We start from the raw sequence: 27,699 nt of genomic DNA, 5'->3' as shown, positions 1-27,699 counted from the left end.
TTTACGACAAGCTACTCAAACACCGAGTTCGCCCTTCATCTTGAAACGCCGGGAAAAGATTTATTGAGGTTCGTGGACTAGATATAAATATTGGTTGATTGTTGAACGTTCTTCTTGAACTTGAACTGTATCACAGAAGTCGGTCTACAGTCACTGATCATTTGTATAACTTGCATTGGAACGAACAAGATAACTGTGTGGAACTTTTAGCATGCAAAGTCTTTGAAACGACCTCTTTAATCCCATCATAAATATTGTTTTTAAATCTCAAGGTATGTATCATCGTGTGTCTATATACAGGAATCTTATTCTTATCAATTAGATATGTATTGTCTATAGTCTTGTGTTTGAACAAATCATTTGATTTCATCTTTAATCAAATACATCAGTTCATATTATCTTGCGTACAGACAAATCACTTGAATTAAGTTACTTTTGTGTTCGAACAACTTACTTGATGCCATTGTGCATTCACACAAGCCATTATTGATGGGAAATGGATACAGATGAATGATGGACAGGAAAACCACAGCAATTGTTTGCAGCCATGCAGTTTGTACAAGATAGTGACGCACTCGTACAGACAACAACTGAAGTAAAGAGATAAAACTAATTTATGCCTAATGTTGAATATTCTGCTGACAATTGCGTCTATCGGTGTATTTTCCAGCTGTGATTCTTTAATGTTTCATCAGTCTGTCATGGTGAGCATTTGCATGTTTGTTTATTTGTTTTTGGGGAGGTTGTCTTTTTTGCATGATTTGTGTGTGTGTGTGTGTGTGTGTGTGTGTGTGTATGTGCGCGTGTGTGTATGTGTGTGTTTGTGTGTGTGTGTGTAAGGGGAGTTTTTCATGATCCTTTTGTGATTTTGTCCTGAATTTCTAGTACATGTAAGTCGTTACCACAAGAGAGGCATCCTTTGATATGGCACTGGAGTGATATAATGATGATGAAATGACTTTGCCCTTTGTAGCAATCGTGTAAATGCAGTGTTAACAGGGTTCACATGTTATTTTCCAATATTACCGTGTACAGACATTTCCAGAAAACACCTATATCATCTCCATAGGGGCTTTAAGATTGACTGTTCAAACAGAATGACGCATTTCCCCCTGCGTAAAACGGTAAATATTAAGCAACGTAAATGAGTAAGTTCTCTTACTTGAAAAATAACACGAGGAAAAAGCAGAAAATCGCCCTTTTCCCAAAAAGCTTGTCATGTTATGAAGAAGGTAATTTAAAAAATCGCTCCACTTATCTGTCATCTTTATAGTCTGCAATATTATCATTGTCATCAAGCAATCCATAATTGTTTAAGAAAACACATTGGTGCGTTTCTCATTCAAGTGATGAGATTTGATTATCTCATGAATATCATGTACAGCAACAAAGAATATCGATTGCTATGCTTATTGCTCAGAGACCCAAACCACTGTCAAAGAAAACAAAGCAATCTGGGAATGACGTGAAAATGTTTGATCTTCACAAATGAGTCATCCCACGTCGGTAAAACATCGCTAGTAAGGAGGGTTGTCAGTTGCTATCAGGGGTGCCAGCAAGATGTCCACGGGGTCTAACTTTAGTGCATCTTTCTGTTTAGTGGATGATTTTTTTTTCTCACTCTGTTGTACATTGTATTTATGTCGAGCACCGAATGCTGTTTTCTTCATAAGATTGTTGTTGGACACTCATGAATAATGTGCCCGTCTTTATTATCCTCTGCAAAGTTTGTTAACATTCTAGCTTTACGTTGCTTTATTCACAGACTTTTAACCAGCTGTGGTCAAGTGGTCACTACGTATGAAAGTGAGGAGCCACGCTCATTGAATGTTGTCCCTTCAAGTTTCTCTCGATCAATCGAGAAGGAAAACCTCGCCTCGACCACGGAGTCGCAGGCAGGCACCTTTGATTCCATTCTCTGCCTCGCGTCTATCCGCCATCTACGTGTCATACATGAACCACATGCCGACCCGTCACAACCCCCAGTACGTGACTAATGGAGAGATTGACGATGACATCACAAACCCAATTAATCTGGTAAGATCATTTCACCATTTTACTACTCTATACTCATTCCTAGAGAATTTGCTGAATCAGAAATTAAGATTTAAATGAAAAAAAAGAAGAAAACAGCCATAAAACAGCGACATAATGATGATTCAAGCAAACGAGGGTTATTAGAAATTGGTAGTTCATACTTTAGTGCATTTGTATTATCAGTTACTATTTATCAAATATACACGTTCAATGCTCAGTGTTCCGTTCACAAATGATAAATTTACTTTTCTGTCTTGGAGTGTGTGTTAAGCATAATCCTCATTTTCCACGTATCTTTGCCACGTATAGATATATATAGTATATTTGTGATTCAGTTGCATTTTGTTTGTTTTTGCTAGTTTGTTTGTTTGTTTGATTGATTGATTGATTGTCATATTCATTAATCAGAGTTACTTGCTATAAGAATTCGGTATTATGTTCGTGCATTGTCAAAGTCAGGCATGATATCATACAGGCGACGTTACATAATGCATTCAAGCTTTTGTGCCTTTGGGACACTCGGACAAAGATGTCCAGGAGTGAGCAATCTTGTATTTTAATTGTGCGAGATGCTCATAGAAGTGCTTACATTTAACATGCTGCACCTAGCCAGGGAGTTTTCGTCTCACCTCCCTGACCCAACCGGTAGTCACCTACAGACAAAATAATAAGCATTTACTCAACATGTTTTTGGACTGAAAATATATGGATGATAGATTGGTCCCCTGCCATCATGGTTCCACACGAATCGATACTGTCCGACAAGACGTGTTTATTCCTATCGACTGATGGGCGAAATGGAGCGAGAGAACTGTAATGCAAACATAAGGAACGTAATAAACCTGTTAAATGATTCGTGCGAGTAGGCGTACTCGGTACTGTAACCTAAAGTGCAGTTGATCATTCCTGAGAGTGCCTCAGGAGACTCGAGTTTCTTGCAACAAGATAAAGCTGGGAGAAAATATTACTATCTAATTTGACATGTGACTGGAGTCAGGTTTTCTTTAGAAAGTCAATTTTTGTCACAATCTCTAGGGATCAAAGTGTTTATTACTAGTGAAATGGAAATGTGTTGACAACAGAAATGAATAAATATCATGCCAATAAATTTAATGAAGGCATGTTTGGATTAATGGGGCGGTTAGACTGAACGCAAAATAAAATGCAGCTTTTCAATATTCATTCTCTGACATTATAAAGAATATGGCCCTTGAAAACGGGACAGACATGACCGTCCCGTCTTAGTAATTACTGTTAAGCAAATATTAGGGTAATCTGAAGGCAGAACAGAGGAAATATCTATTCTAAGGAATACCAAGCGGGAAAAAAGACTATCATCTATAGGTGGCGCCAACTCCGGATAGAAGCGGGAAATCATAGTTTAGGTTTAATGGTTCAATGTACACGCTGCCAAGGGTTTACCTGTCAATTTCCACCATGCATGTATTCATTTACTTATACGATGTCATATGGCAAAGTTAAGTTTACCGCAGAGTACCAAAGCATTCATACACAAACTATGGAATCATCCTCGCCGCCGACTTTGCCTATGCTATAGATTCCTCGGGTCGCACAAATAAAGTGTGTAATACAAATACAATGTAGTATACTGAAAATACAGCGCAGACGTCACTAGATTCAGGTTGTTTTGTAAGACTTGGTGTAAAGAAAAGCGAAGCTTTAATGGAATCCATAGCTAGTTCTAACGAAAATCCAAACAATGCCTGTTTTAGATGAGAGAAAGCATGTACACTTTCGATGATTTTAGTTGTCCAAATGCGCTGTTATTTTTCTGACCTCTTAATCTGCTGCCAAACCTATAGTCTGGGTGCCAAAGTCATATTTTGGGCCTAACCTTGCTTTACCGTCTGCCCGGTGTTTTTTAGATGGATTTACCCTATTTCGAGGGTGCTGAGTCTGAATCTGGATAATGCAGCTCTTGCATCCTTGAGGGTTTTGAGATATTCAAAATGGCAACCCAAATGGCTGCCAAAATATGAAATTCCTCTATATTTCCTTATAAATGGTGGAAAAAAAAACTGGAAAATTGAAAAAATGGGGTTTTATTGCATTTCCAGGGTGCTGAATCTGAATCAGGATGATGCATCTTTTGCATTCATGAGGATTTAGAGATATTCAAGATGGCCGCCAAATATCTAAATTTCTTTATATGTCCATTTATAGATGATGAAAAGTTGAAAAGCTTTAATGGTTTTAACTCTATTAAGTCCAAGCTATTTTGACTCCTCGCAGGCCCAAGGGGGGGGGGGGGGGGGCACATTGTGCCCCCCTATATAATTTTTTTTTTTAATTATTTGATGTATCATCGCCATATTTGGCACATGGGTAGAGTAACTCATACTCTACATGACCGTACATTTGAATTTTCACAAGGTGGCGCTATTTACCAAAATATAAAGAAATACATAGGAAATATGCTAAAAACATGATTTTTCTGTATAATTTCTTTATCCCCATTATATATGTCTTATTATAGACCAATCATTTTCATATTTGCCACAAATGATAAACAAGTGGAATTTCATTATTTGTTGTGGTTGAAATTTCTCAAGGTCACCACATGGGGGCGCTATTCAGATCAACATAGTGAAACATTATGAGACCTGAGATGAAATGTTTGGGATGGGTACATGTATAGTTATGACATTTAATATTTGCATATACTGGAATTTTGAGATTACAAATTGATAATATGATAAACTAATGATATTAGAGGCATAACTTGGGCGAAGGAATCAAAATAACTCAAAATAGAAGGGCAATCTTTAGAAAATATTATTGTTTTCAATTGTCTCTATTATATCTATTGCTTTATGCCTTTGTCACATAAAAACAAAGGAAATAATAAGAAAAACTTTCCAGGACCATAATTACTTCAAATTTTGCTCCTTCAACAAATTTCAGCCAAGAAACACCCATTTCATACACTGTAATGCTGTTAAATAAAATGGGAACAGAAAAAAGGATGCAAAATCTGACTGACATGGTTGTCAGTTTATGGTTGCCATGGCAACCAGCAACATCAAATATAGCTAAATTATATATCAAAATGTTTGCAATAAGATTTTAGGAAAAGTCACCAAATTTGGTTGAAATCGAATTAAGGGCGAAGGAGTGGCAAATGAAAATCTGGTAGGGGGCACAATGTGCCCCCCCCCCCCCTTGGGCTTTATAGGGTTAAACTATATCGAGGGTGCTGAATCCGAATATGGATATGAAAACTTTTGTATCCCTGAAGGTTTTGAAATTTCCAAAATGGCCGCCCAAAAATTTGAAATTTTGATATTAAGTACTTCCTATTTCCTTTTGTATGAATTGTACAAAATGAAGAATAAATTGATGGTTTTACTCTTTTCCGGCGGTGCTGAATCCGAATCTGGTTGATGCAACTCTTGTACCAATGAAGATTTTTTTTTTGAATGTCTTTATATGTCATATATTATATTAAGTACAATGTATTTCCTTATAGATGGTAGGTTAATCAACACGAAAATTATGGTTTTACCTTATTTCGAGGGTGCTGAATCCGAATTCGGTTGATGCAACTTTTGAATTCTTGAGATTTTTTTGATATTCATATTGGCCGCCATTTTGAATATCTCAAAAACCTCGATGATGAAAGACTTGCATACATTAGATTCGGATACAGCACCCTCGAAATAGGGAAAAACAATCAATTTATTTCCAATTTATTCACATGTAGAAAATGTCAATATCACAATTTACATTTTTGGCGGCCATTTGGGATATCTCAAAAATGTATGGGATGCTGAGAGTTGCTTTGTCCAGATTCGGATTTAGCACCCTCGAAATAGGTTAAAAACGTCAAATTTTTCACATTTTTCACCGTCAAAGAAAATATATAGGAATTTTCATTTTTAATATCTCAAAATCCTCATGAATGCAGTAGTTGCATCATCCAGATTTGGGTTCAGCACCCTGGAAATGCAGTTAAACGCAATTTTTGTGTCCATTTTTGTCGCCATTAGGAAATATATAGGAATATCATATTTTGGCGGCCATGTTGGCGGCCATTTTCAATATCTCAAAACCCTCAAGGATGCAAGAGTTGATCCAGATTAGGATTCAGCATCCTCAAAATATGCTCAAACCACCAACAAAAAACAAAACAAAGCAAAGCAAAACAAAACAAAACAAAAACAAAAAACAAAACAAGGTTCAGCCTCTGGCACCCAGACTAATAGGCCTACCAAGAAACCTTTTGAAAATAAGGTTTAATGCGACAGAATTATTGAGATAGGATTTTTCCTGGTATGTCACCTTGTAAAAATGAAGTAGACTTTATTTTCAGCGATTATTCAATCACTAATTTCATGACTATAGTCATTATCTTATAGAGAATCACGTGTATTTTACCAGCATTCTGATTTTCCTCAAATATTGACATAATGAATGATTTTTATGTTGTTGTTGTTTTCGATCAAAATAAAGTGCCATGAAACGACATTTTTTTTCTTTTTTTTTTGTCTGCTTGTCATAAATAGCTTTACTTATGGGCAAAATTACAATCGAAGAGTTTCTTCTTATCTCTCACTATACAACAGAAGCCATTGCCGACTCTGCCAGTGCCCCCTCTACGGCAGAGTATGGAGAAGTACTTCAAATCGTTACGGCCCCTCGTGACGCGGGAACAGTACGCCAGGACGCACGCCCTCATCGAGGAATTTCTGCGGGCTGGCGGGGAGGGGGAATTCTTACAACAGCAGCTGCTAATAATCAAAGAAACCAAAGTCAATTGGGTAGGTATCCGTATGGTAGCATCGAAATTTTGATAGAAACAGCTAGATCAAGATGAGCTATTTGGAGATGTAACAGTTTATGTACGGCTATAAAGTCAGTCGTGATTGTGGGGTTTTGTTTGTTTGTTTGTTGGTTGTTTGTCTTGATACTATGCATCACAGTACAAGGTGTTTTTTTTTTTTTTGGGGGGGGGGATAAGCGTTGTTGTTGTTGTTATTAGGTGATACGCTATCAGCGTATCACCTATTGTGATTGTCAAAATCTCTCTTTATTAGGTGATACGCTATCAGCGTATCACCTATTGTGATTGTCAAAATCTCTCTTTATTTCTTTTTATTCTTCTTTCTTTCTGGACAATTTTGTGTCATCAATATCTCAAGAATGACATTACGGAATAACATGACATTTTCAGGGAACATGTCTCATGACAATATCTAGCCACAATAAGGTTTTCATGACAGTAACATATCTATGACGTCGTCTAGGCGCCATTTTGTGATTTTTGGACCATGTTACATGATCGATCATAACTTCATAACTAAAGGTCATTTCTGTATCATTTTTTGTGGACATAAAGTTCAGGTCACGTTCTATCTTACTTCTTTTGATGCTAATTACCTAGGACATCATTAAGTGCGCGTAAGCGCGCGTCAAAATTTTAAAAGGCTCAAAACAACTTTCCAATGGGAAATCTCGAAGTTTCAGACAATTTTATGCGTTTCAAACAATTTTGCGCGTGCGCGTCCGTCCGCGCATTTTCGCGCGCACAGCGCGTCAGCAACATGAAAATACACTTTTTTTGACAGATTTGGATTCCTGATACTTTGAGCAACAATATCCATTGATTTCTAATCGATTCCTACAAATAACAAAGCAATGCACTTGCGTCAAAGTTCAAATTTCGCGTGCGCGTCTATGTGCAAATATAGTGAAAAAACATGTCTTTGTTTATTTCGCCATAGCTCTTTAAAACGTCAGGTGACCCTATGTTTTTATTGCATATTACAAAAGCATATAAATTGGACATGACGTTTCAAGTATCATTATTTCCATAATTACATTATGACGTCATCATATCGTCATCTGAAATCAAAAAAGTGGAATTAATTTTTTTGAGGTACTGTTTCTGACATTCATTTGCTCGTATCTCTGTTGTTTAAGCTCAATATTATCCCAAATTCAGATATGTTGTACTTTGAACATTTGCCTTTCAAGTCCATGTCATGGTTTTGAAATTTGATGACGTCATCATGCTTTAAATTGTGTTTAAAGGTAAAGACGCAAAATCGGACAAGTTTACGTGTTATGTCTATGGGAGGTGATTTTTTTAGAAACCATGCATTGACTTGACAACGTTTAAGCACCTTTATCTCAGCTGATTTTGCTTCATTTCCTCTGAAACTTATTTATGTTGTAGCTGTGACAATAAGCTGCAGTAATCATGCATTTTATTCTTTGAAATCTCCTCATGAGGTTGACAATTTTGCAATTTAAAACTGAAAATGAGAATGGAATGCGGACCAAACGATTCCTGATTCATCTTTCACGTACATAAGCTTACGTTCCTCTAATTTTCTCGTCGAGACGTATGGTCGAGTGGTTAGAGGCGTCGTCTTAGAAACGTGGGGTTGCACACGTACGGGTTCGATCCTCACAAGAGCACGAAAGAAAATAATATATTTTTTTTACTTTTTTTCTTCAATAGAGTACTACACCTTCGTCCATGTAGAAATCACGTTTGCATGTAAACACACCTATACGCACACACTCACACAGTATACCTTTGTTTTGCGTTGGAGACTGCATTACTTCGACTGCTGCAAAATTATAGTTTTGCAGGTTGGGCTTTTCAAACTGATATAGTATACTGTCACAACATGAAATTTGTTCATATTAATTCAGTAACACAATGTAGTCGTGGTTACTTTGTGCTGATTTATACATGTAACAAGCTATACATTGTAAAAAAGGTATTCAGTCTTCTGTATTGATGATTATTTGTCAATTAGTGGTTTTTGTGGAGTTTCAGATAGTGATAAAAAGTATGGATGATAAGTGCAGCGATAATTCCTATAGTTAGTTCAAAGCTGTGTTACAGATGTTTGATACATACATTTAGCATTGTGTGTGTGTATATACGTGTGTATACAGGTTGGCCATATGACACATGCTAGACAATTACTCTTAATTGATTAGCAAACGTGATCAGCTATGGAACTGAATATGGTACTAATGTATGATGTTAATGATTCTGATTAAACTGTGACGAGTTTAAAGGGATAGCGTAACTGTGTGTAAAAATAAGGCAATTATAAGGATATTTTAGGGCAATTTGATAACCATGCCTATAATAATTTCATACAGGTACTAATGCCTGCCTCATATTCAAATGATAGATCGTCATGTCAATAGCAAACTGACAACGTACGATGAATGTGTTATATATTGAACAACTGTCTTTCAAGTCCATAACGTTCCCCATATTTTCCCGTCGAGACGTGTCGCCGAGTGGTTAAAGGCGACGTCTCAGAGACGTGAGGTTGCGGGTTCGAACCCCACAAGATCACGAAACAAAATAATTAGCTACTTTACTGTTTTTTTTCTTCAATTTTGTATTACATATTCGTCCATGTAGAAATCACGTTCGTATATAAACGCACCTATACACACACACAGACACACACACACGCCATATCCCTCTTTTTTGTGTGTTGGAGACCACATTGCTTCGACTGCAGCAACATTTTGCAGGTTGACTTTGTCAAACCGATCATAGTATGTAATGACGACGACTGAGGTGTTGTACTTTGAACAATTTTCTTTCAAGACCATGTCATTGTTTTGTAATTTGATGACGTCATTACACTGAAAATTGTGATTAAAGGCAAGGTATCAAAACCAGCCGATTATAGGTTTTATGTCTGCGGGACGTATTTTTCCCAAGTTGCCAGAAATGGCATAGCGACCTCAGTCGTTACAAGGCCGCTTTTCCGTCTAGCAATGCAATAGATGTTCACACGGCCACGTTAGTTGAGTGGGCATTGACTTTCCCCCCGTTATATCTATACATTGTTGTTGTTTTTTTGTCTTACCATTTCCGTGGATGACCCGTGGTCGAGTGGTTACAGATACGGTTTCGCATGCACGCTCAATATAACTTCAAGGTGCCTATATCACATTCTTTTCTTTGTCGATCACAGATGACTGTCATCTCATGACCACAAGCGTATCACCTAACTCGTCCTCAATGTGACGAGTTTTCATGTCTCGTTTCTTTTTATTCTTCTTTCTTTCTGGACAATTTTGTGTCATCAATATCTCAAGAATGACATTACGGAATAACATGACATTTTCAGGGAACATGTCTCATGACAATATCTAGCCACAATAAGGTTTTCATGACAGTAACATATCTATGACGTCGTCTAGGCGCCATTTTGTGATTTTTGGACCATGTTACATGATCGATCATAACTTCATAACTAAAGGTCATTTCTGTATCATTTTTTGTGGACATAAAGTTCAGGTCACGTTCTATCTTACTTCTTTTGATGCTAATTACCTAGGACATCATTAAGTGCGCGTAAGCGCGCGTCAAAATTTTAAAAGGCTCAAAACAACTTTCCAATGGGAAATCTCGAAGTTTCAGACAATTTTATGCGTTTCAAACAATTTTGCGCGTGCGCGTCCGTCCGCGCATTTTCGCGCGCACAGCGCGTCAGCAACATGAAAATACACTTTTTTTGACAGATTTGGATTCCTGATACTTTGAGCAACAATATCCATTGATTTCTAATCGATTCCTACAAATAACAAAGCAATGCACTTGCGTCAAAGTTCAAATTTCGCGTGCGCGTCTATGTGCAAATATAGTGAAAAAACATGTCTTTGTTTATTTCGCCATAGCTCTTTAAAACGTCAGGTGACCCTATGTTTTTATTGCATATTACAAAAGCATATAAATTGGACATGACGTTTCAAGTATCATTATTTCCATAATTACATTATGACGTCATCATATCGTCATCTGAAATCAAAAAAGTGGAATTAATTTTTTTGAGGTACTGTTTCTGACATTCATTTGCTCGTATCTCTGTTGTTTAAGCTCAATATTATCCCAAATTCAGATATGTTGTACTTTGAACATTTGCCTTTCAAGTCCATGTCATGGTTTTGAAATTTGATGACGTCATCATGCTTTAAATTGTGTTTAAAGGTAAAGACGCAAAATCGGACAAGTTTACGTGTTATGTCTATGGGAGGTGATTTTTTTAGAAACCATGCATTGACTTGACAACGTTTAAGCACCTTTATCTCAGCTGATTTTGCTTCATTTCCTCTGAAACTTATTTATGTTGTAGCTGTGACAATAAGCTGCAGTAATCATGCATTTTATTCTTTGAAATCTCCTCATGAGGTTGACAATTTTGCAATTTAAAACTGAAAATGAGAATGGAATGCGGACCAAACGATTCCTGATTCATCTTTCACGTACATAAGCTTACGTTCCTCTAATTTTCTCGTCGAGACGTATGGTCGAGTGGTTAGAGGCGTCGTCTTAGAAACGTGAGGTTGCACACGTACGGGTTCGATCCTCACAAGAGCACGAAAGAAAATAATATATTTTTTTTACTTTTTTTCTTCAATAGAGTACTACACCTTCGTCCATGTAGAAATCACGTTTGCATGTAAACACACCTATACGCACACACTCACACAGTATACCTTTGTTTTGCGTTGGAGACTGCATTACTTCGACTGCTGCAAAATTATAGTTTTGCAGGTTGGGCTTTTCAAACTGATATAGTATACTGTCACAACATGAAATTTGTTCATATTAATTCAGTAACACAATGTAGTCGTGGTTACTTTGTGCTGATTTATACATGTAACAAGCTATACATTGTAAAAAAGGTATTCAGTCTTCTGTATTGATGATTATTTGTCAATTAGTGGTTTTTGTGGAGTTTCAGATAGTGATAAAAAGTATGGATGATAAGTGCAGCGATAATTCCTATAGTTAGTTCAAAGCTGTGTTACAGATGTTTGATACATACATTTAGCATTGTGTGTGTGTATATACGTGTGTATACAGGTTGGCCATATGACACATGCTAGACAATTACTCTTAATTGATTAGCAAACGTGATCAGCTATGGAACTGAATATGGTACTAATGTATGATGTTAATGATTCTGATTAAACTGTGACGAGTTTAAAGGGATAGCGTAACTGTGTGTAAAAATAAGGCAATTATAAGGATATTTTAGGGCAATTTGATAACCATGCCTATAATAATTTCATACAGGTACTAATGCCTGCCTCATATTCAAATGATAGATCGTCATCTCAATAGCAAACTGACAACGTACGATGAATGTGTTATATATTGAACAACTGTCTTTCAAGTCCATAACGTTCCCCATATTTTCCCGTCGAGACGTGTCGCCGAGTGGTTAAAGGCGACGTCTCAGAGACGTGAGGTTGCGGGTTCGAACCCCACAAGATCACGAAACAAAATAATTAGCTACTTTACTGTTTTTTTTTCTTCAATTTTGTATTACATATTCGTCCATGTAGAAATCACGTTCGTATATAAACGCACCTATACACACACACAGACACACACACACGCCATATCCCTCTTTTTTGTGTGTTGGAGACCACATTGCTTCGACTGCAGCAACATTTTGCAGGTTGACTTTGTCAAACCGATCATAGTATGTAATGACGACGACTGAGGTGTTGTACTTTGAACAATTTTCTTTCAAGACCATGTCATTGTTTTGTAATTTGATGACGTCATTACACTGAAAATTGTGATTAAAGGCAAGGTATCAAAACCAGCCGATTATAGGTTTTATGTCTGCGGGACGTATTTTTCCCAAGTTGCCAGAAATGGCATAGCGACCTCAGTCGTTACAAGGCCGCTTTTCCGTCTAGCAATGCAATAGATGTTCACACGGCCACGTTAGTTGAGTGGGCATTGACTTTCCCCCCGTTATATCTATACATTGTTGTTGTTTTTTTGTCTTACCATTTCCGTGGATGACCCGTGGTCGAGTGGTTACAGATACGGTTTCGCATGCACGCTCAATATAACTTCAAGGTGCCTATATCACATTCTTTTCTTTGTCGATCACAGATGACTGTCATCTCATGACCACAAGCGTATCACCTAACTCGTCCTCAATGTGACGAGTTTTCATGTCTCGTTGCTGTTGTTGTTTTTGTTGTTGATGATGAAAAATGGGGCCCTTTTGAAAACAGTTAACCCAAACCAGTGCTGATATCAAATTAAACGATATCGTAAACAGATCAAAAATAGTTAAGATGTTTGCTGTTTATTTCGTAGGTTCGCCAGTCAAATCGATGACGGGTTTTGTCCACAAGGTGCCGTTTTGTCGCTCATATTCATTTTCGATCAATTCAATCTGTATTCGTGTCAATAAAATCTAAAATGTCGTCATTCAAATTCGTAGAAAGTACCCCGCAACTTTGCGAAGCGGTCATTCAATTTTGCGACAGACGGTGATGTGATTGCGCAATATGCTCTGTTTTATCATTCAAATTCGTTTCGCAGCAATCTATATAACACTTCGAGAAATCATATTAGCAAGCGAATGTTCTGGTCTTATTTCATAATGAGTAACATAATCATTGGTATTCGTCCCATTGTTTATGTTTAAGCACTTATTTTGCCCATGTCTTTCTCTGTTTTCATGTATTTTTTTTTTTTTTTTTGCACAGGTACATTTATACATAATTGTTACAGATTTTATGAAATCACATTCTAACATTTTCCCTTTCCCTCACAATTACAACAAACGCTCGTGCATTTACTTTGATTCAATATGATGAAATGTATTCTTCTTATATATGTATTATGTCCTATTGATTGGAAGAAGTACATTATTTTTTCTTTAATTTTTCCTTATTTATGTAATGGGAACAGGTGCTATACTCACATCATGACAAAGATAATTATTGATTTATTGTCTAGTTACATAGTTAGAGTTCATTTCAGTGGAATTATATATAGGTACATGTATTCATTTCCCGACCGCCGAGGCATTTCGGAAGGTAGGTCTGTCATGGGTGTGTCAAACCAACTATAGCATCATTTATATATATTATATGATATACATACATTTAACAAGATAGATCTTAGATCAACAATTTTATCAATATTACACGTAGTCATGACTACAAACAGGTAGGGAAGTCGTACCCTGGTCAGAAGATGTAAAGACCTACATACTAGTAGTAATCAAGATGTCACTGAGGAGATATTGTGGAATGCAGTGTGTGGCTGTGTGATGTTGTGTATTTTATACCTGTCATTCTTGCTCCCATAGTTGTTTCTGTCATTCGTAAGGGGGGGGGGGGGCGTACCCTACAAGGGTTGCTTTTTAGCATTCCTCCATATTTCTAGCACTTGCAACATTTTGCAAACTTATACGTCTCGTTTATTTTACATTGTAATGCAATTTATGCATTCAACGTCCGTAAAATATTCATACGTTTCTGTTGGAAATGGAAGAATGAATGAATGAATTTATAGGCCCTATTATATTGATCTGTATGCGCTTCCTCTCTCTCTCTCTCTCCCTCCCCCATGTACTCCCACCCCCTCTCTCTCTTTCCCCCTTCTCTCCGCCCCTTCTCTCTCTATTATCTAGCTCCCTGTTATAAGCACTTTTCTCCCTGTATGAGCATTCATCATCCATCTATCTTAAAGGGATTGTATAGTTCTGGATGAGAACTAATTTCAGGTTTCTAACATTTTTGGTGAGATAATGAGAAACCTCTTATGAAATATGAAAGAGCATGTAATTCTACGAGGAATTCAATGTTTATTTGATGAAAATTGGTTTTGAAATGGCTGAGATATATCCAAAAAAGATGATTCTAATAAAGTGTGGGACCCACACTTTATCACGATCGCTTTGTTTTACTTTGTTTTTGGATGTTTCAGTCATTCCAAACCCGATTTTCTTCAAATAAACTTTGAATTCCTCTTAAAATGGTATGTTCTGAACTATATCATAAGTGTTTTCTTGGTGTCTCGCAAAAATGTTAAAAGTCCAATTCTCATCTCCACCAATACTGTACCTTCCCTTTAACCCTCGTTTGCTGGTTTTTATATCATCATCATTTAACTGATCACAGTTTACATGTGATGTGGTGTATCCTGATGTCACGAATGTACTCCTCACTTTCTTCTCCCTATTGCTACCATCGTAGACGTATGACTGGTGGTTGGATGATATGTATCTCAAGAACCGGTCCGCCTTGCCTATCAACAGCAACCCTGGTATGGTCTTTCCAAAGCAACACTTCAGAGATGAAGGTCAAAGGCTACGTTTCGCAGCAAAACTCATTTCCGGTATCTTAGACTACAAGGTTGTTATTGACGCGTAAGTTAAACATTTTTAACTTGATGATATCATAAACGGCTGACGCATAAAATGAATTACAGCTATGATATTATCAATTAATGTGTTAAGAGTGTTACATCGGCAACGTTTAATGAAGCGATGATAAGTTTCAGGTCCTTTAGCTCGCTAAGCTTGCTGTTAATTACTCCCATTGACGTAGTCCTTGTCCTTCCGTAATCATGTTAGGAGCCGTAATTATACTCCAGAGAAATACAACCTTCAAGTAATTTAGAAAATAGATTCGGCTTGACTACCCTGTCGTGTTGTGCTTCTTTGATGTTACTAGATAATCATTAACAGTAATCAAATTTCCTCCAGTTTTACATACACATACATAATATATAAATGCCTATCATATGTATATTTCATATCACATTATTTCACTTATTTGTTTCCGTGTCAGAATAAAAGAAAATTATTGCAAAGTAGCATTAACGATTTTTACATGAAGATGAAATGTCGTGAAGCAAATACAAATGCAAAAAAATAAGATAGTATATGTACTATTTATTTTTAACAAAAGTTAATTATAACAAAAGTATAATATATATACAACTGCACCTACAAGCACGTATGAATATATACGTGTAATTTACATAATTTGATCTTCACGAAATCTTTGGCCATGCTGCTCCCACCTTATGGAATAACTTACCTTCAGCCGTAAAAAAACTGTTCTTCATCAGACTCCTTTAAAAGCAGTCTAAAAACTCACTTGTTCAAAGCCTCAATTTGACTACTCATTACATGTACTTGATATTTGTATGTCCTTTATCTCCTTCACTTTCTCCTCCTTCCACGCCTAGAGCACTCTACAGAGTGGATTTGGCGCTATATAAATCTTATCAATTATCATTATTATTATTATTATGAGTTAAATTGGACCTAATTAGTAAGAAATATGGAGGGATCTTGTAAAAAAAGAAAAAGAAAAAAAGCAGAGCTTGTAGAATTAGCAAGTTCCCTGAGTTTTTTTTTTTTTTTAAGTCTTTGCATTTACGTGCGTATCTACCAAAATAAACGAATGGGCATTCCGATTCAGAAGAGATAAAAGGAAGAGGTACAAATAAAGCAATTGGACAAGATCACACACACATACACACATTCAAACAAACAATCAGACACGGGCACAGACAAAAATAAAAATCCATGCAAAAAAATCATAATATTATTCTCGTTCAGGGAATATACAATGGTATAAAACCATTTGTTTTGAAACTTACAAGTGTACATATAAGTTTTACAGTGTTCATTAGTATTTTTTCAGCTTTTCTCTGTTCCTCTAATCTCTTTCCAACACAACTGTGGAGGATTTTGGACTACTTTTACTCTGAATCTTTGTTCAGGCGAGCGCTACCGGTTGACAGAGCGAGACACAACAAGCCCGGCCAGCCCCTGTGCATGGAGCAGTACTACCGTCTCTTCTCCTCCTACAGAGTACCTGGGTTAGTCAAGGACGAACTGGTCTCACCAAGTTGCAGTGTCATGCCCGAACCAGAACATATCATAGTGGTGTGTCAAAATCAGGTATCGTATCGGAAAAAAAAAACACATAATGAAGAAATGCTTATTGACTATATCTTGGTAACAACAAATGAAGATGTTGATGGTGATGATGCCAATGGGTGCTTAGATAATAATGCAGATAATCAGAACGATGGGGAAGTTTTTAAACCAATATTATCCCAATAAAGCATTCACATTCAGCACACTCTTCAATGGATATACATTCATTTCCGCTCTCCATCTCTATATCATTATACGCTGTGTTTCATGATAATGATAGTAGTACCAGTGCACGGTAACCCATAGACATCATATATTTATTTTTTTTACACCGATCCTCAAAGCGCTGTTAAAATGTTCATTTGAAAAACAAGATTGCACACTATCATAATGAGCCCTAAAAAGTTCAATAATATGACCAATGACATAGATGGGTACAGCTCTAATTGTGAGTGCGAGAAAAAGACCCGGAGACAATGGGGACGTTTGATGATCACTCCAAACTTGCCAGTACACTATATCTGTTGGAATTTGTGCAGTGCACTCCCGTTATAACGAAGTCCTTGGCACTTTTCTTTCGTTGTATCCAAATTTCGTGATAACCGAACGAATGTAGCATAATATGATGAGCACGCACAAACTATGCGTGTATTGCGTGTTGTTTATGAAATACTTATGATTCACTAAAGGGCAATGTTAAATGGGATGTTATATCTCATTATTTGCGTTTAATTATTACAGTTAAGAGAGAGTATAAAGTTATTTGTACTTTCATGCGTAATTTGAAAACAGACGTGTAAAAAGATTTGAAGATTTGGGGTTTGTAGCTGGTTTAGGAATCGGTTACAGTTCGTTAATCCAAAGGTTTGTTATCACAAAGGTTCGTTATTCCGAAGACTCGTTATTCCGAAGGTTTCTAATTTCGAAAGTGAGATAAGGCTTTTTGTTCCCGAAGTTTGTTAATCCGAAAATGAAAAAAAAATTCGTTTTTCCGAAGACGATATTTTAGGAAACATCCGTGTCGAAACAGATATCAATTCATTTTTGATAATTTTATAATTGTGTTCTCCAGTTCTTTGTACTAGACGTTATCATAAACTTCAAGCGGCTGAGTGACCAGGATCTTGTTAGTCAACTCAAGCGCATTGTCGACGCAGCGAAGGAAGTAACTGACGCTCCTCCCTTGGGCTTGCTGACCACAGCTGACCGACCAACCTGGGCAGGGTCAAGATCAAGATTGATAGAAGGTAATCAATGGTCTCCTTCACTCACTTTAAAAAAGAACACTAGATAGACATTCTGATACTTGTCCACGGTATAGTACATAACACAGAAGCTGGCAATGAATTTCATCTTCCCAACAGAGACATTGCATAAAAAAATAACCTATATACAGAATCTCATACTTTGCGTCCCACGGAAATCAATCTTGTTTAACCCTTTTTTTCCTTCCTCTTTTCTACTAGCACGTCTTTACGAATTAAAAAGGTATCACCATGCATATGAAATCAGACTTGTGCCTCTCCTCTATCCAGACTCAACGAATCGTGACTCACTAGACATGATCGAGAGGTGCATCTTCGTTCTCTGTCTCGACAGCCCGATGGATTACCCACCGGCTGAGGTCGGTAAACCCATTGATGCGGACGACGAGCCACTGGCTCATCACATGTTACATGGCGGGGGCACGTCTGAGAATACAGGCAACAGGTGGTTCGACAAAACTATGCAGGTATCTAAGCAGCGGTTACCATGGCTACACTGCCCATTCCTTCTTCTCCCTCCCTCTTTCCCTCCCCTCCCTCTCTCCCTTTCTCCACCTCTCTCTCCCTCTTTGTGTCTCTCTCTTTTTCTATAGTGTATGTGGCACCCTGACAGTTGAGGCTCGTGTCTGCCACTGAACTGCCCCATGATCATGTCAAACTTTCTCTCAATATGATAATTATGTACCTAGGAAGGCTGGAGTTCGGATTAGATCCAGCTAACTACAGAATTTTTTGAATTTTCCCGAGAGTGTTTAGATATTATCCAGACACGTTCTATTACCGATTTCCTGTAATAGTTACTACTGGTGTTTGTCTTTACAATTTGTCGGATATCATAATTTTGCCATAGACACAGATATGACAATTCTGCTGTTTATACGCATTCAAAGTAAACAATGCCCCCCCCCCCCATCCCCAAAGGAAAGAAACTAAACAAAAAGAACTTTGGCTTTCCGACAGAGAACAGTATTATTCACACTCCCGAATTGCAACGTGTCAACGACTTGTGTTGTAGCATTTCTTACATCCAGGACATGAACACAAGAATTAGTTTCATAACTTATGCAAATACCAAATACTAATGAAGGTGTAGTCACAATTACACGCCTTTATTGTAAGGAAACTCTAGAGCAGTGAGGAAAGGCTCTCCCATCTCCCTGTCTAGACACCTCCGGCAGGAGGTAGTGAGTTCCGACGGGAAGGTAAATAGGGATAGCGACATCAATGTACTCTGTGCATAATTATGTTTGGTGTAATTACGATGGCGGTGTGTTTGCATTCCTTCCGGAAACAAACACGCCAGTTTCATAAAATTAATGCAATCTTACCAGAATACGTCTTGGCTGTCTTCAGCTGTATCTAATTTCACTCCGAAAATATCATTCGAGTCCAAGTAGTTTCATTGTTCGGATAGTATCCTGTGATAACTTACCAACAACAACAAAAGGCATCATGTTTTATAAAATGGGTGCTTTTTATTTAAAATATGTGATATTTATGAAAAGATTTTTTTTTTTTTTTTTTTGGGGGGGGGGGGTATTGAATTGCCGTCATAGAACTATCAAATTAATCTAATGATACTCTGTCATTTGCCTCAGTCTCACTCTAATTATTAACAGTTTTCAGACAAAACTTATCGCCGTGAACAAAGTCAACTGATATACCGGTACCTACTTTTGAATGTGGCGATGTAATGAAATCTCAAATATCAGTCCATCTTTTTGTTTTGTTTCGTTTGCATAATTTTCGTGAACACAACAAAACGTGGAGTACTAAAAATTCTACATTGGTCTTTATATTCATTTAGTTTATCATCGGAACAGATGGCACGTGTGGTTTGAATTACGAACACTCACCTTCAGAAGGCGTGGCAGTGGTTCAGCTTGTAGAGCACCTTCTGCGGTACATGTGAGTTATCTATTATACGCAATTACTCCGGGTAATGTCGAACTGGCTTTCTGCTTCGGGCTGCATGTTTCCTCTGTAGAAAGGGCGAGAGAAGACATAGATAACATTATGATGTATACATAACAGTACTGTTCGAGACTATAATGAGGTATAAAAAGGGGAAGCAGAATATTTTGTGTAGACATCATGAGCAAACATGCTTTCAGTCAATTGTAGTCATGGACATTTCCACAGTTCGTTGAATTTTAGATTTGAGGCCAATGCAGAATTGCGTGGTTACTTGGAAAGTAATGTGTTTCAGTTGTTGTCGTTGTTGTTGATTTTCTTTTTACTTTGAAGCTGCATCTAATTTGTGTCTGAAGGGCATCTTTAGTTCGTATCTGCTTCTATTAACACTTCCGCATGTTTCTGAGTTTGCGTATGAAATGGTAATCGCAATCACGTCACAATAAGCATCACATTTCTAATTATAGATATTATTTTGTATGCGTCTGCTTTGTAATATGTGCTTGTTCGAGTGTGTGCGTATATGCGTGTAGGCGTATGTAAACAAAAGAATACGAACGTCTGAGTATTTTTGGCTCGATTTTTACTTTCCTTCTGTTTTCTTTTTAATGCAAACTCGAAACTTATTAAGATTATTAAGATGATCTGTTTATGCCTGCTTTAGTTATCTTGAAATATCTGTAATAGACCTGGGGCCTGTTGCATAAAAGTTACCATTATGGTAACTTTGCCATCCAGTGGTAACTACCATTGCAACAATACTCAACAGCCAATCAAAATCAAGAATTCCATGGAAATTACCATTGGATGGCAAAGTTACCATAATGGTAACTTTTATGCAACGGGCCCCTGATTATACTTTCTCTGTTGTTATATTCACATATACGCGGGGAATATAACTGGCGCCTTTTATGTTTTATATGTTTCCATTTTGTGCGTGGTGCATTTGTAGAGTACAATTATACAAGTAAGTAGCTATGATATATGTGGACATAAGATCGAATTGCTGAATGTATAGATATTACATGAAGAGTGAATATATTTCGAATGATAATCATTTCGCTCTGTTCCATGATTGTGTTTTCTTTCAGTGACTCTGAAACACACAAACGAAAGTTGACTCGAGCACAATCTATCTGTGAGCTTCCCTACCCACGAAAACTCAACTGGAAAATTTCTCCAATCATCCTCCAAGACATCGAGATCGCAAAAGCCCAAATTGACTTGTAAGTGTGTTTCGTTTTCTCCTCTCTTTGTACCGTCTGTCAAAGGAACCGCAGTAAGAAATACTACAAGTTACTGATGTCTTTGGTGTACGACAAGTAACTCCTATAGAGTGTGATATCCATTTTGATGAAAGATTATCCGCCTTCGTACACTCTTCTCTGTGTTAACAGATGTCTACCAGTCCAACGCTCAGGTCCAAATCTTAAATGCACCTACTGCTCTTCTCTTTGTTTAGCCCTTTACAAAAACAGATCAAACGTTTAGAACGTCAATTGGATCATGTTATTTACTTAGATTACATTCCAAATATCTCGAGGACAGACTGAAATTATTAGAAAACGAAAGACCAAACATATGACGCCTTATATGATGAAAAAAAAAAAACAAGTCCGTATAGCAATACCGGGGCAAAAACTACAAGAATTATACTACACCAAAGAAAGAGTTAGAAGGCATGTCTCCATATCTTGACCAAATTGGACGTCTGGTATCATTTATTTTGTCTTCGTTTCAGTGCCGTCAAAAATACAGACGTGAAGCTGCTGAGGTTTACCAAATTTGGGAAAAACTTCCCAAAGTCACAGAACATGAGCCCAGATGCCTTCGTGCAACTTGCACTTCAACTTACCTTCTACAGGTAAAGATGATCTATAAAACTTTATTACTATTCTCATATTATTCGAAGTAATTAAGTCATTGTTCAATGTTGAGAGCAGTCTCACAGATTTCAACTATGCATGCATGGTCGTACCAACTGAGGTCGTACATAATGATGATAAGTTGAAATATTGTTTTGGCCCTACAATCTATACCAACAACATAATTTTGAATGTAAGAGAACATAATTTTGAGTAACTTTTGGCTAAATACCCTTAACGAATCATCTTCTTCATATATTGGGGCCAATACTACCCAACACTTACCGGTATTGTGAGGTAAGCTAGTACTTTATATTCAATTCAATTTCTTTATTTCCATCGAACTTATGTCACTTTGGGAAAAATACGAAAGAAAGACCACAAACAGAATTCCTTCCCTAATGGAACTCGCTAGAAGTACTATGCATGTCACATTTGTGTCCAATAACATCTAAACAGTGACAGATTTTTATCATGAAATAATTATTCCTCCTTCACATATAGAATGAATGGTTGTCTGACTAGTACGTACGAGAGCGCCTCCACGCGGCGATTTCAACAAGGGAGAGTAGACAACATCCGGGCTGCTTCTCCAGAAGCATTCGAGTTTGTGCGTGCTATGCAAGGTGACCGGACGGCCACGGTAAGATGGAATTCTCAACGCTCATCATCCCGGAATAGTAGACAGATTTCTTTTGTCACCATACGTTTTGAAGAAAACTCGTGACGAATATTGATAGATGTAGGTGATTAAGGGATGTACACATGTCAAAGTACAACATTTTACCTCGCTCAAGTATGGAATTATGTATGAAAGATATTTCTACCATAATGGTCATCTACGCTAAGCACTCTTGCTTTTAGTTGGTGCCTTCATATCTCGCTTGCCTTTTTTACATATCCGTCAAACTGATTTGTTTGATAAATAACCATTATTTGTTTAATCTATCACATTTTTAAAAAAAAATTCTATAGTCTATTGTGGAATAGTATCCATTAATGTCCACTGTATGTTAATGTATTTCTTATTTTCATTTATGAGAAACATGAAAATTAAAATTGAATTGAATTTAATTGATTAAGATTCCTTCGAGTTGTATAGCTGTCATTTACCTTTTGGCATCATCATCAGAATTTAACGATTCATTGCTATACCACACGATCAATTGGACAGGTGGGAAAATAATATTTATAAACTAAATGTTTGGATTCATGTTTACAGGTTGAGGAGAAGAAGACACTAATGAGGGAAGCAATCAAAGCACAGACGGATACATGCTTACAGGTGGGTCAATCAATTATCTAGATTCAGTCTGCAGATGCTCCACTCGAGATCATAGTTTTTGTTCGTATTTACGTAAGTGACAATATACACAGGAATTGTCTGTGTCAAACAGCAAACAACTCATAGATTAAGGACATCAAGGGAGATACGCACAGGCTATAGATCCGAGTAGAGTGAACTAGCATTTCTTAAATGTTCTATACTCGATTTTTCATTTCATCAAGATAAGTCACCTTAATCTTTATACTTTTTTGAAAAAAGTATCTGATTAATTCAAAGTACAGAATAATGCAAGTACAGTCGATACCGTCATACAGTCATATACCTTAACTTCTTGAGTTCCTATGATCTATCCATTTGTTGTTGTTGTTGTTGTTTTTTAGACCACACAATATATCTTATCGTCTTGTATCACTATTTGGATTAGTTTTCATTTTGGCTGTTTTCTTGATTTGAGTTACACAAATTAATGATAAGTTATAGTGGTTTCAATCGTCTCGTGATGATTTCTTGCAGACTATCACAGGACAAGGGTTTGATAACCACCTGATTTGCCTTCGGGAGGTCAGTCAGGAGCTAGGCCTACCAATGCCGGCTGTCTTCGCTGACGAGTCGTTCCGAATTAGTAACCACTTCACTCTCTCCACGAGCCAAGTAAGCAGGAAGGAGTTATCTGCCTTGTTTTAAATTGAAACATGAAGGCAGTTTGATCAGTATATTGCTTTGGTATTGGTGACGAATAAAGTTATTCTAGAGAAGATTGCCAGATAGAATAGCAATTTTGACATTGTAAGACAAGACAGGGTGTTAATTTTGAACAAATCTGATGACAGAAGTGAAGTTTTATATGACTACTGGCAATCTTACCAATTCAGAGAGGACCAAAGAGCAAACCACAGAGCTGTCAATTTATGTATTTTTACTATATTTGGTATGTTTGTCTTTATATGAAATATATAAACCATGCATTACATTATATATATGTATATATATATATATATATATATAATATATATATATATATTCATATTCATTGTTAACTACTCATTTATTTCTGGAATTGTACTTGTCATGTATTCGAGATAAAAAACGTGGACACTTCCAGCAAACTTGTTTACATATTTTACTAAATACTGAAATAGTAGAGAAATTTAATGTATGAAAGAGAACCAATTTACTTAAGACAAAATAAACATATAATTATAACTTAACATAACTAGAAAATGTGCTTCAAAAGAGGTCTTTATTAAAGACTAATCATAACAAGATGTGAAATGATTATTACAATTACTAAGGAACCGCAAAAGCAGAGCTTGTAACTAGAAGTTCCAGGAAATAAATAGCAGCTTGATTAATTGAATACGGAGATAGTAAACAAAGTAGATACTGAACACTTTTCTATAAGCAAAAATAGCAACAAAAAAGTAGGTGGAAGGAAATAAAAGGAGAAAGAGAATTTAGAAGAAGAAGGTGACGAAGAAAAGATAACCCAATATCCATGCAAAAAAAAAAAAAAAACCCACAAAAAACGTCATGTTCGAGAATGGTTACAAAGAACAACACTCTGAGACTAGGGCAACCAAACTTACATTTCTGTTAAATTTGTCACATTCAAAGGAAGGATAATATAGATAACTAGCCATTGCATTTGTGATAACAATGATACCAACTCTGAACAGGAGGACAGACAATGACTTGTCAGTTATCGCCTGCCTCTCACGCCGTCCCTTTATGTCCTCTGCTCCGAAATTGCTCAGTATGGCTGCTAGCCTCACGGACGTATGTCAGTTTGATGTACCCTATATAACTGTTTTGAGTAACCACTTCATAAATATTCTCTAAATTTTCACTTTCATTTTACAACTGCCCTAAAAGTTACATTGGCAGGCATATCTATGTGTACAAAACATTTTAAAGAAATTGCCATAAAACGTATGAAATAAGCTGTGTATGTTGTAAACAATCTCTGAATTGGAGCTCTGCTGTTATGTCATACAGGTATTGACGAAGCTAGACACGTTCATGTGTTACGGTCCTGTGGTACCTGACGGCTACGGAGCCTCTTACAACCCACATGAAGACTACATCCTCTTCGCCATCTCCTCCTTCAAGACATGTGAGATGACTGACTCAGAAGTCTTCCGTGCAAAGCTCTACCGAACACTGATCGACCTCTACGAGCTCTGCACGGGCCACAGTGCAAACAACAACTCCAATGGATACATGCAGGGATAACGTACCCCCAGCTCAAATTGACTGGAACTTTGGGAGAGAAACGACCAGACCTGCCGTAGCCTCACTTACCAAATTACCGATCAGTTAAAACACAGCATTAATAAAGGAAATTAGACTTGAATGTTCCAAGAAATAAACAAGAAGATGTTCAGATACGATCCATTGAGTATCATATAATCGGTTGAACTTTTGTCACTTCAAATTATCATTGCATTGATTAGAAAACTCCTGGTAATGATCCAAGTAGCAATAACCAGTAGTGATTCTATCTGACAGCGTGGAAGATTTGATTTAATCTGTTTTAGAGTATGTAAGGTGATCCATTGTTTTTCAACCTACTAGTATTCTGAAATCAGTGGAAGGATATGTTTATGGAGACTTGCGAGATTTTGACATCTTTCTCCTGATCTATGGGCTTTACTTTTTGGAACAAAAAGAAAGAAAAGCACAACGAGTATTCTAGAGTAAAACTCATGAAATAGTGGTTCCCAAGTAATTTACTTTTTAGATCTTCGCTACATTGTGAAAAGTTCAGCATCTTCAGCAGTTAAAGCTGTTGTTGATGTTAATCATGAGAATGAAAATGTTGATACCGATGATGGGTTTGATTACATATGATGAGAATGATACTGCTCCTGATGATTATAGGTTGGATTTAAAAGAGATACAGGATATTGATTGCCGTGGTGGTTAATTCGAAGTTGCTGCGATGATGAAGTTGTGTATGCCGACCTTATACACAATGTACGATCCATTATTTATTTCTTTGAAATTCCCTACTTTCCCAGGGCTGTTATTACATGGAAATTTGATGATGGTGGTAATTCATATATTTCAGATATTCGATTTGTGTGTGTGTGTGTGTGTGTGTGTGTGTGTGTGTGTGTGTGCACGTGTGTGTGCGTGTGTGTGTGTGTGGTTGTGCGTCCAGAGGAATATGTTGGTTTCTCCGCGTCAAAGCCAGTTCTTCACACTATCCGTGATGAACACTTTCCTCCAGCTGTCAACATTTTAAAGCTTCGAGATTCGATTTGATATATTTCAAATAAGATGCGGATTCGAGATTGTCACCACATCAATTGCATACGAGCTAGTTACCAATGACTTTAATGAATGTTATTTCCTTTTCTTCACCTCGCTTTAGATGACATACAGCCAGTTTGTTGAAGTAACCATTACAGTGACTTTAGGAATGTAGGTCTTTGACGCGACGAGAATCCTTCGATATGATTGTAACTCATGATTCAGAAACATCACTGGTAAATGGTATGTAACAACATAATTATTCCCAAATGAAATGACCTCATTGTGACGAATAAACCCTTGTGTTTACTCTTATGATACTATATTTCTATTTACTGACCGAATAGTATGTTCTTCGCTTATTTCGGATAATTTTTGGGAAGGTGTTTAAGGCCTTCCAGTAACGTTAGTTAGTATGTTGTCACCTCCAGTGTGTTACACTATGCACGGCATCAATCACTTTTGCTGATATATGCAATTATGTTAATAGTATACAGGAAAACTCACACATGTTGTAGGTCTTACACGCATTTTATGCACTTATACATGGATTACTCTCGAGATTTCGTTTAGAGTTCCGGAAAGTCAGTGAGTCTCCATCGCTACTATAGTCTATAGTATGATAAAATGAGCATTTTTATCACTATACGCTTTTATTTTCATTGTAGGTATGAAGTGTCCTCGCAGAAGGAATGTGATTGTATTACAAAAGAGTGTCTCTTTGTGCATTTCCTCCTGTAACCCGTGTGTGTTCTTAAATTTCACAAATTGTGTATATGTAGTAAACACATGCCGTCCACTCATTCGTCTATTCCTCAATACAGATGTGATATTTTTCAATGCATGATTGTCGTGTAAACTACTTTCTCTCTGGTACAAGAGGGCTTCATTGTAGATCAAAGCTTCGTGGATTTTTCTGATACACTTCATTTCTATCATAGTACTTGATATAAGACTATCTCTTTCATGTTGTGTTCTCTGTTGCAATGCTGAATTCATTACATGGATTAATTTGTGTGCTGCTTTATCTATTCAAGGATTCTCTTGAGCTGAGCTTTATCCGTGTTGACATTCTACAGTAAGACACTCAGTGGGATAAGAAAGCCACAGTTATGACAAAAAGATGCCTATAAGAAAACAGAAGTCTTGCCGTTTCAGTGGCATCTAAAAACAAACAAACAAACAAACAAAAAACAAAAAACAAACTAACTAACTAATGCTCATAGTAGTAACTTTGTGTAAACTCGGTTACTTCTGTCACGTGTCCAAATAAATCAAAATATGGTTTAATCAGTCATGATGTCCTTGGTTTCAGTGGTAATCAGTTATAACTTATTTGGCAGGCA

The 27,699-nt window shown here is 36.9% G+C and overlaps 1 protein-coding gene across 1 annotated transcript; it reads left to right on the top strand.

Moving 5' to 3' along the window:
- Nucleotides 1–1,953: 1,953 nt before the first annotated feature.
- Nucleotides 1,954–25,507, top strand: LOC139729600 (choline O-acetyltransferase-like). Its single transcript, XM_071640528.1, has 13 exons — nucleotides 1,954–2,037; nucleotides 6,624–6,818; nucleotides 15,067–15,239; nucleotides 16,607–16,787; nucleotides 17,839–18,013; nucleotides 18,302–18,498; nucleotides 19,839–19,939; nucleotides 21,037–21,171; nucleotides 21,687–21,809; nucleotides 22,315–22,453; nucleotides 23,033–23,095; nucleotides 23,612–23,749; nucleotides 25,094–25,507. Exons 1-13 carry the CDS (start codon nucleotides 1,954–1,956, stop codon nucleotides 25,328–25,330), a joined length of 1,941 nt encoding a protein of 646 aa, XP_071496629.1. The 3' UTR covers nucleotides 25,331–25,507.
- Nucleotides 25,508–27,699: the final 2,192 nt, after the last annotated feature.

This window comes from Diadema antillarum, unplaced genomic scaffold (assembly GCF_040938485.1).
Source record: "Diadema antillarum isolate AM-2024a unplaced genomic scaffold, OU_Dant_1.0 seq00000248_RagTag, whole genome shotgun sequence".
Lineage (NCBI taxonomy): Eukaryota > Metazoa > Echinodermata > Echinoidea > Diadematoida > Diadematidae > Diadema > Diadema antillarum.
The sequence above is the reverse complement of the archived record's forward strand: the minus strand, read 5'-3'. Positions and strand labels throughout refer to the sequence as shown.

Bases quoted from the DNA above. Each gene is read 5' to 3' on its own strand.
- LOC139729600 (XM_071640528.1), top strand. From the start codon at position 1,954: ATGAACCACATGCCGACCCGTCACAACCCCCAGTACGTGACTAATGGA. The intron at 15,240-16,606 runs GTAAGTTAAACA...ATCTTTGTTCAG, and splicing joins TACAAGGTTGTTATTGACGC to GCGAGCGCTACCGGTTGACA. The intron at 22,454-23,032 runs GTAAGATGGAAT...TCATGTTTACAG, and splicing joins AAGGTGACCGGACGGCCACG to GTTGAGGAGAAGAAGACACT.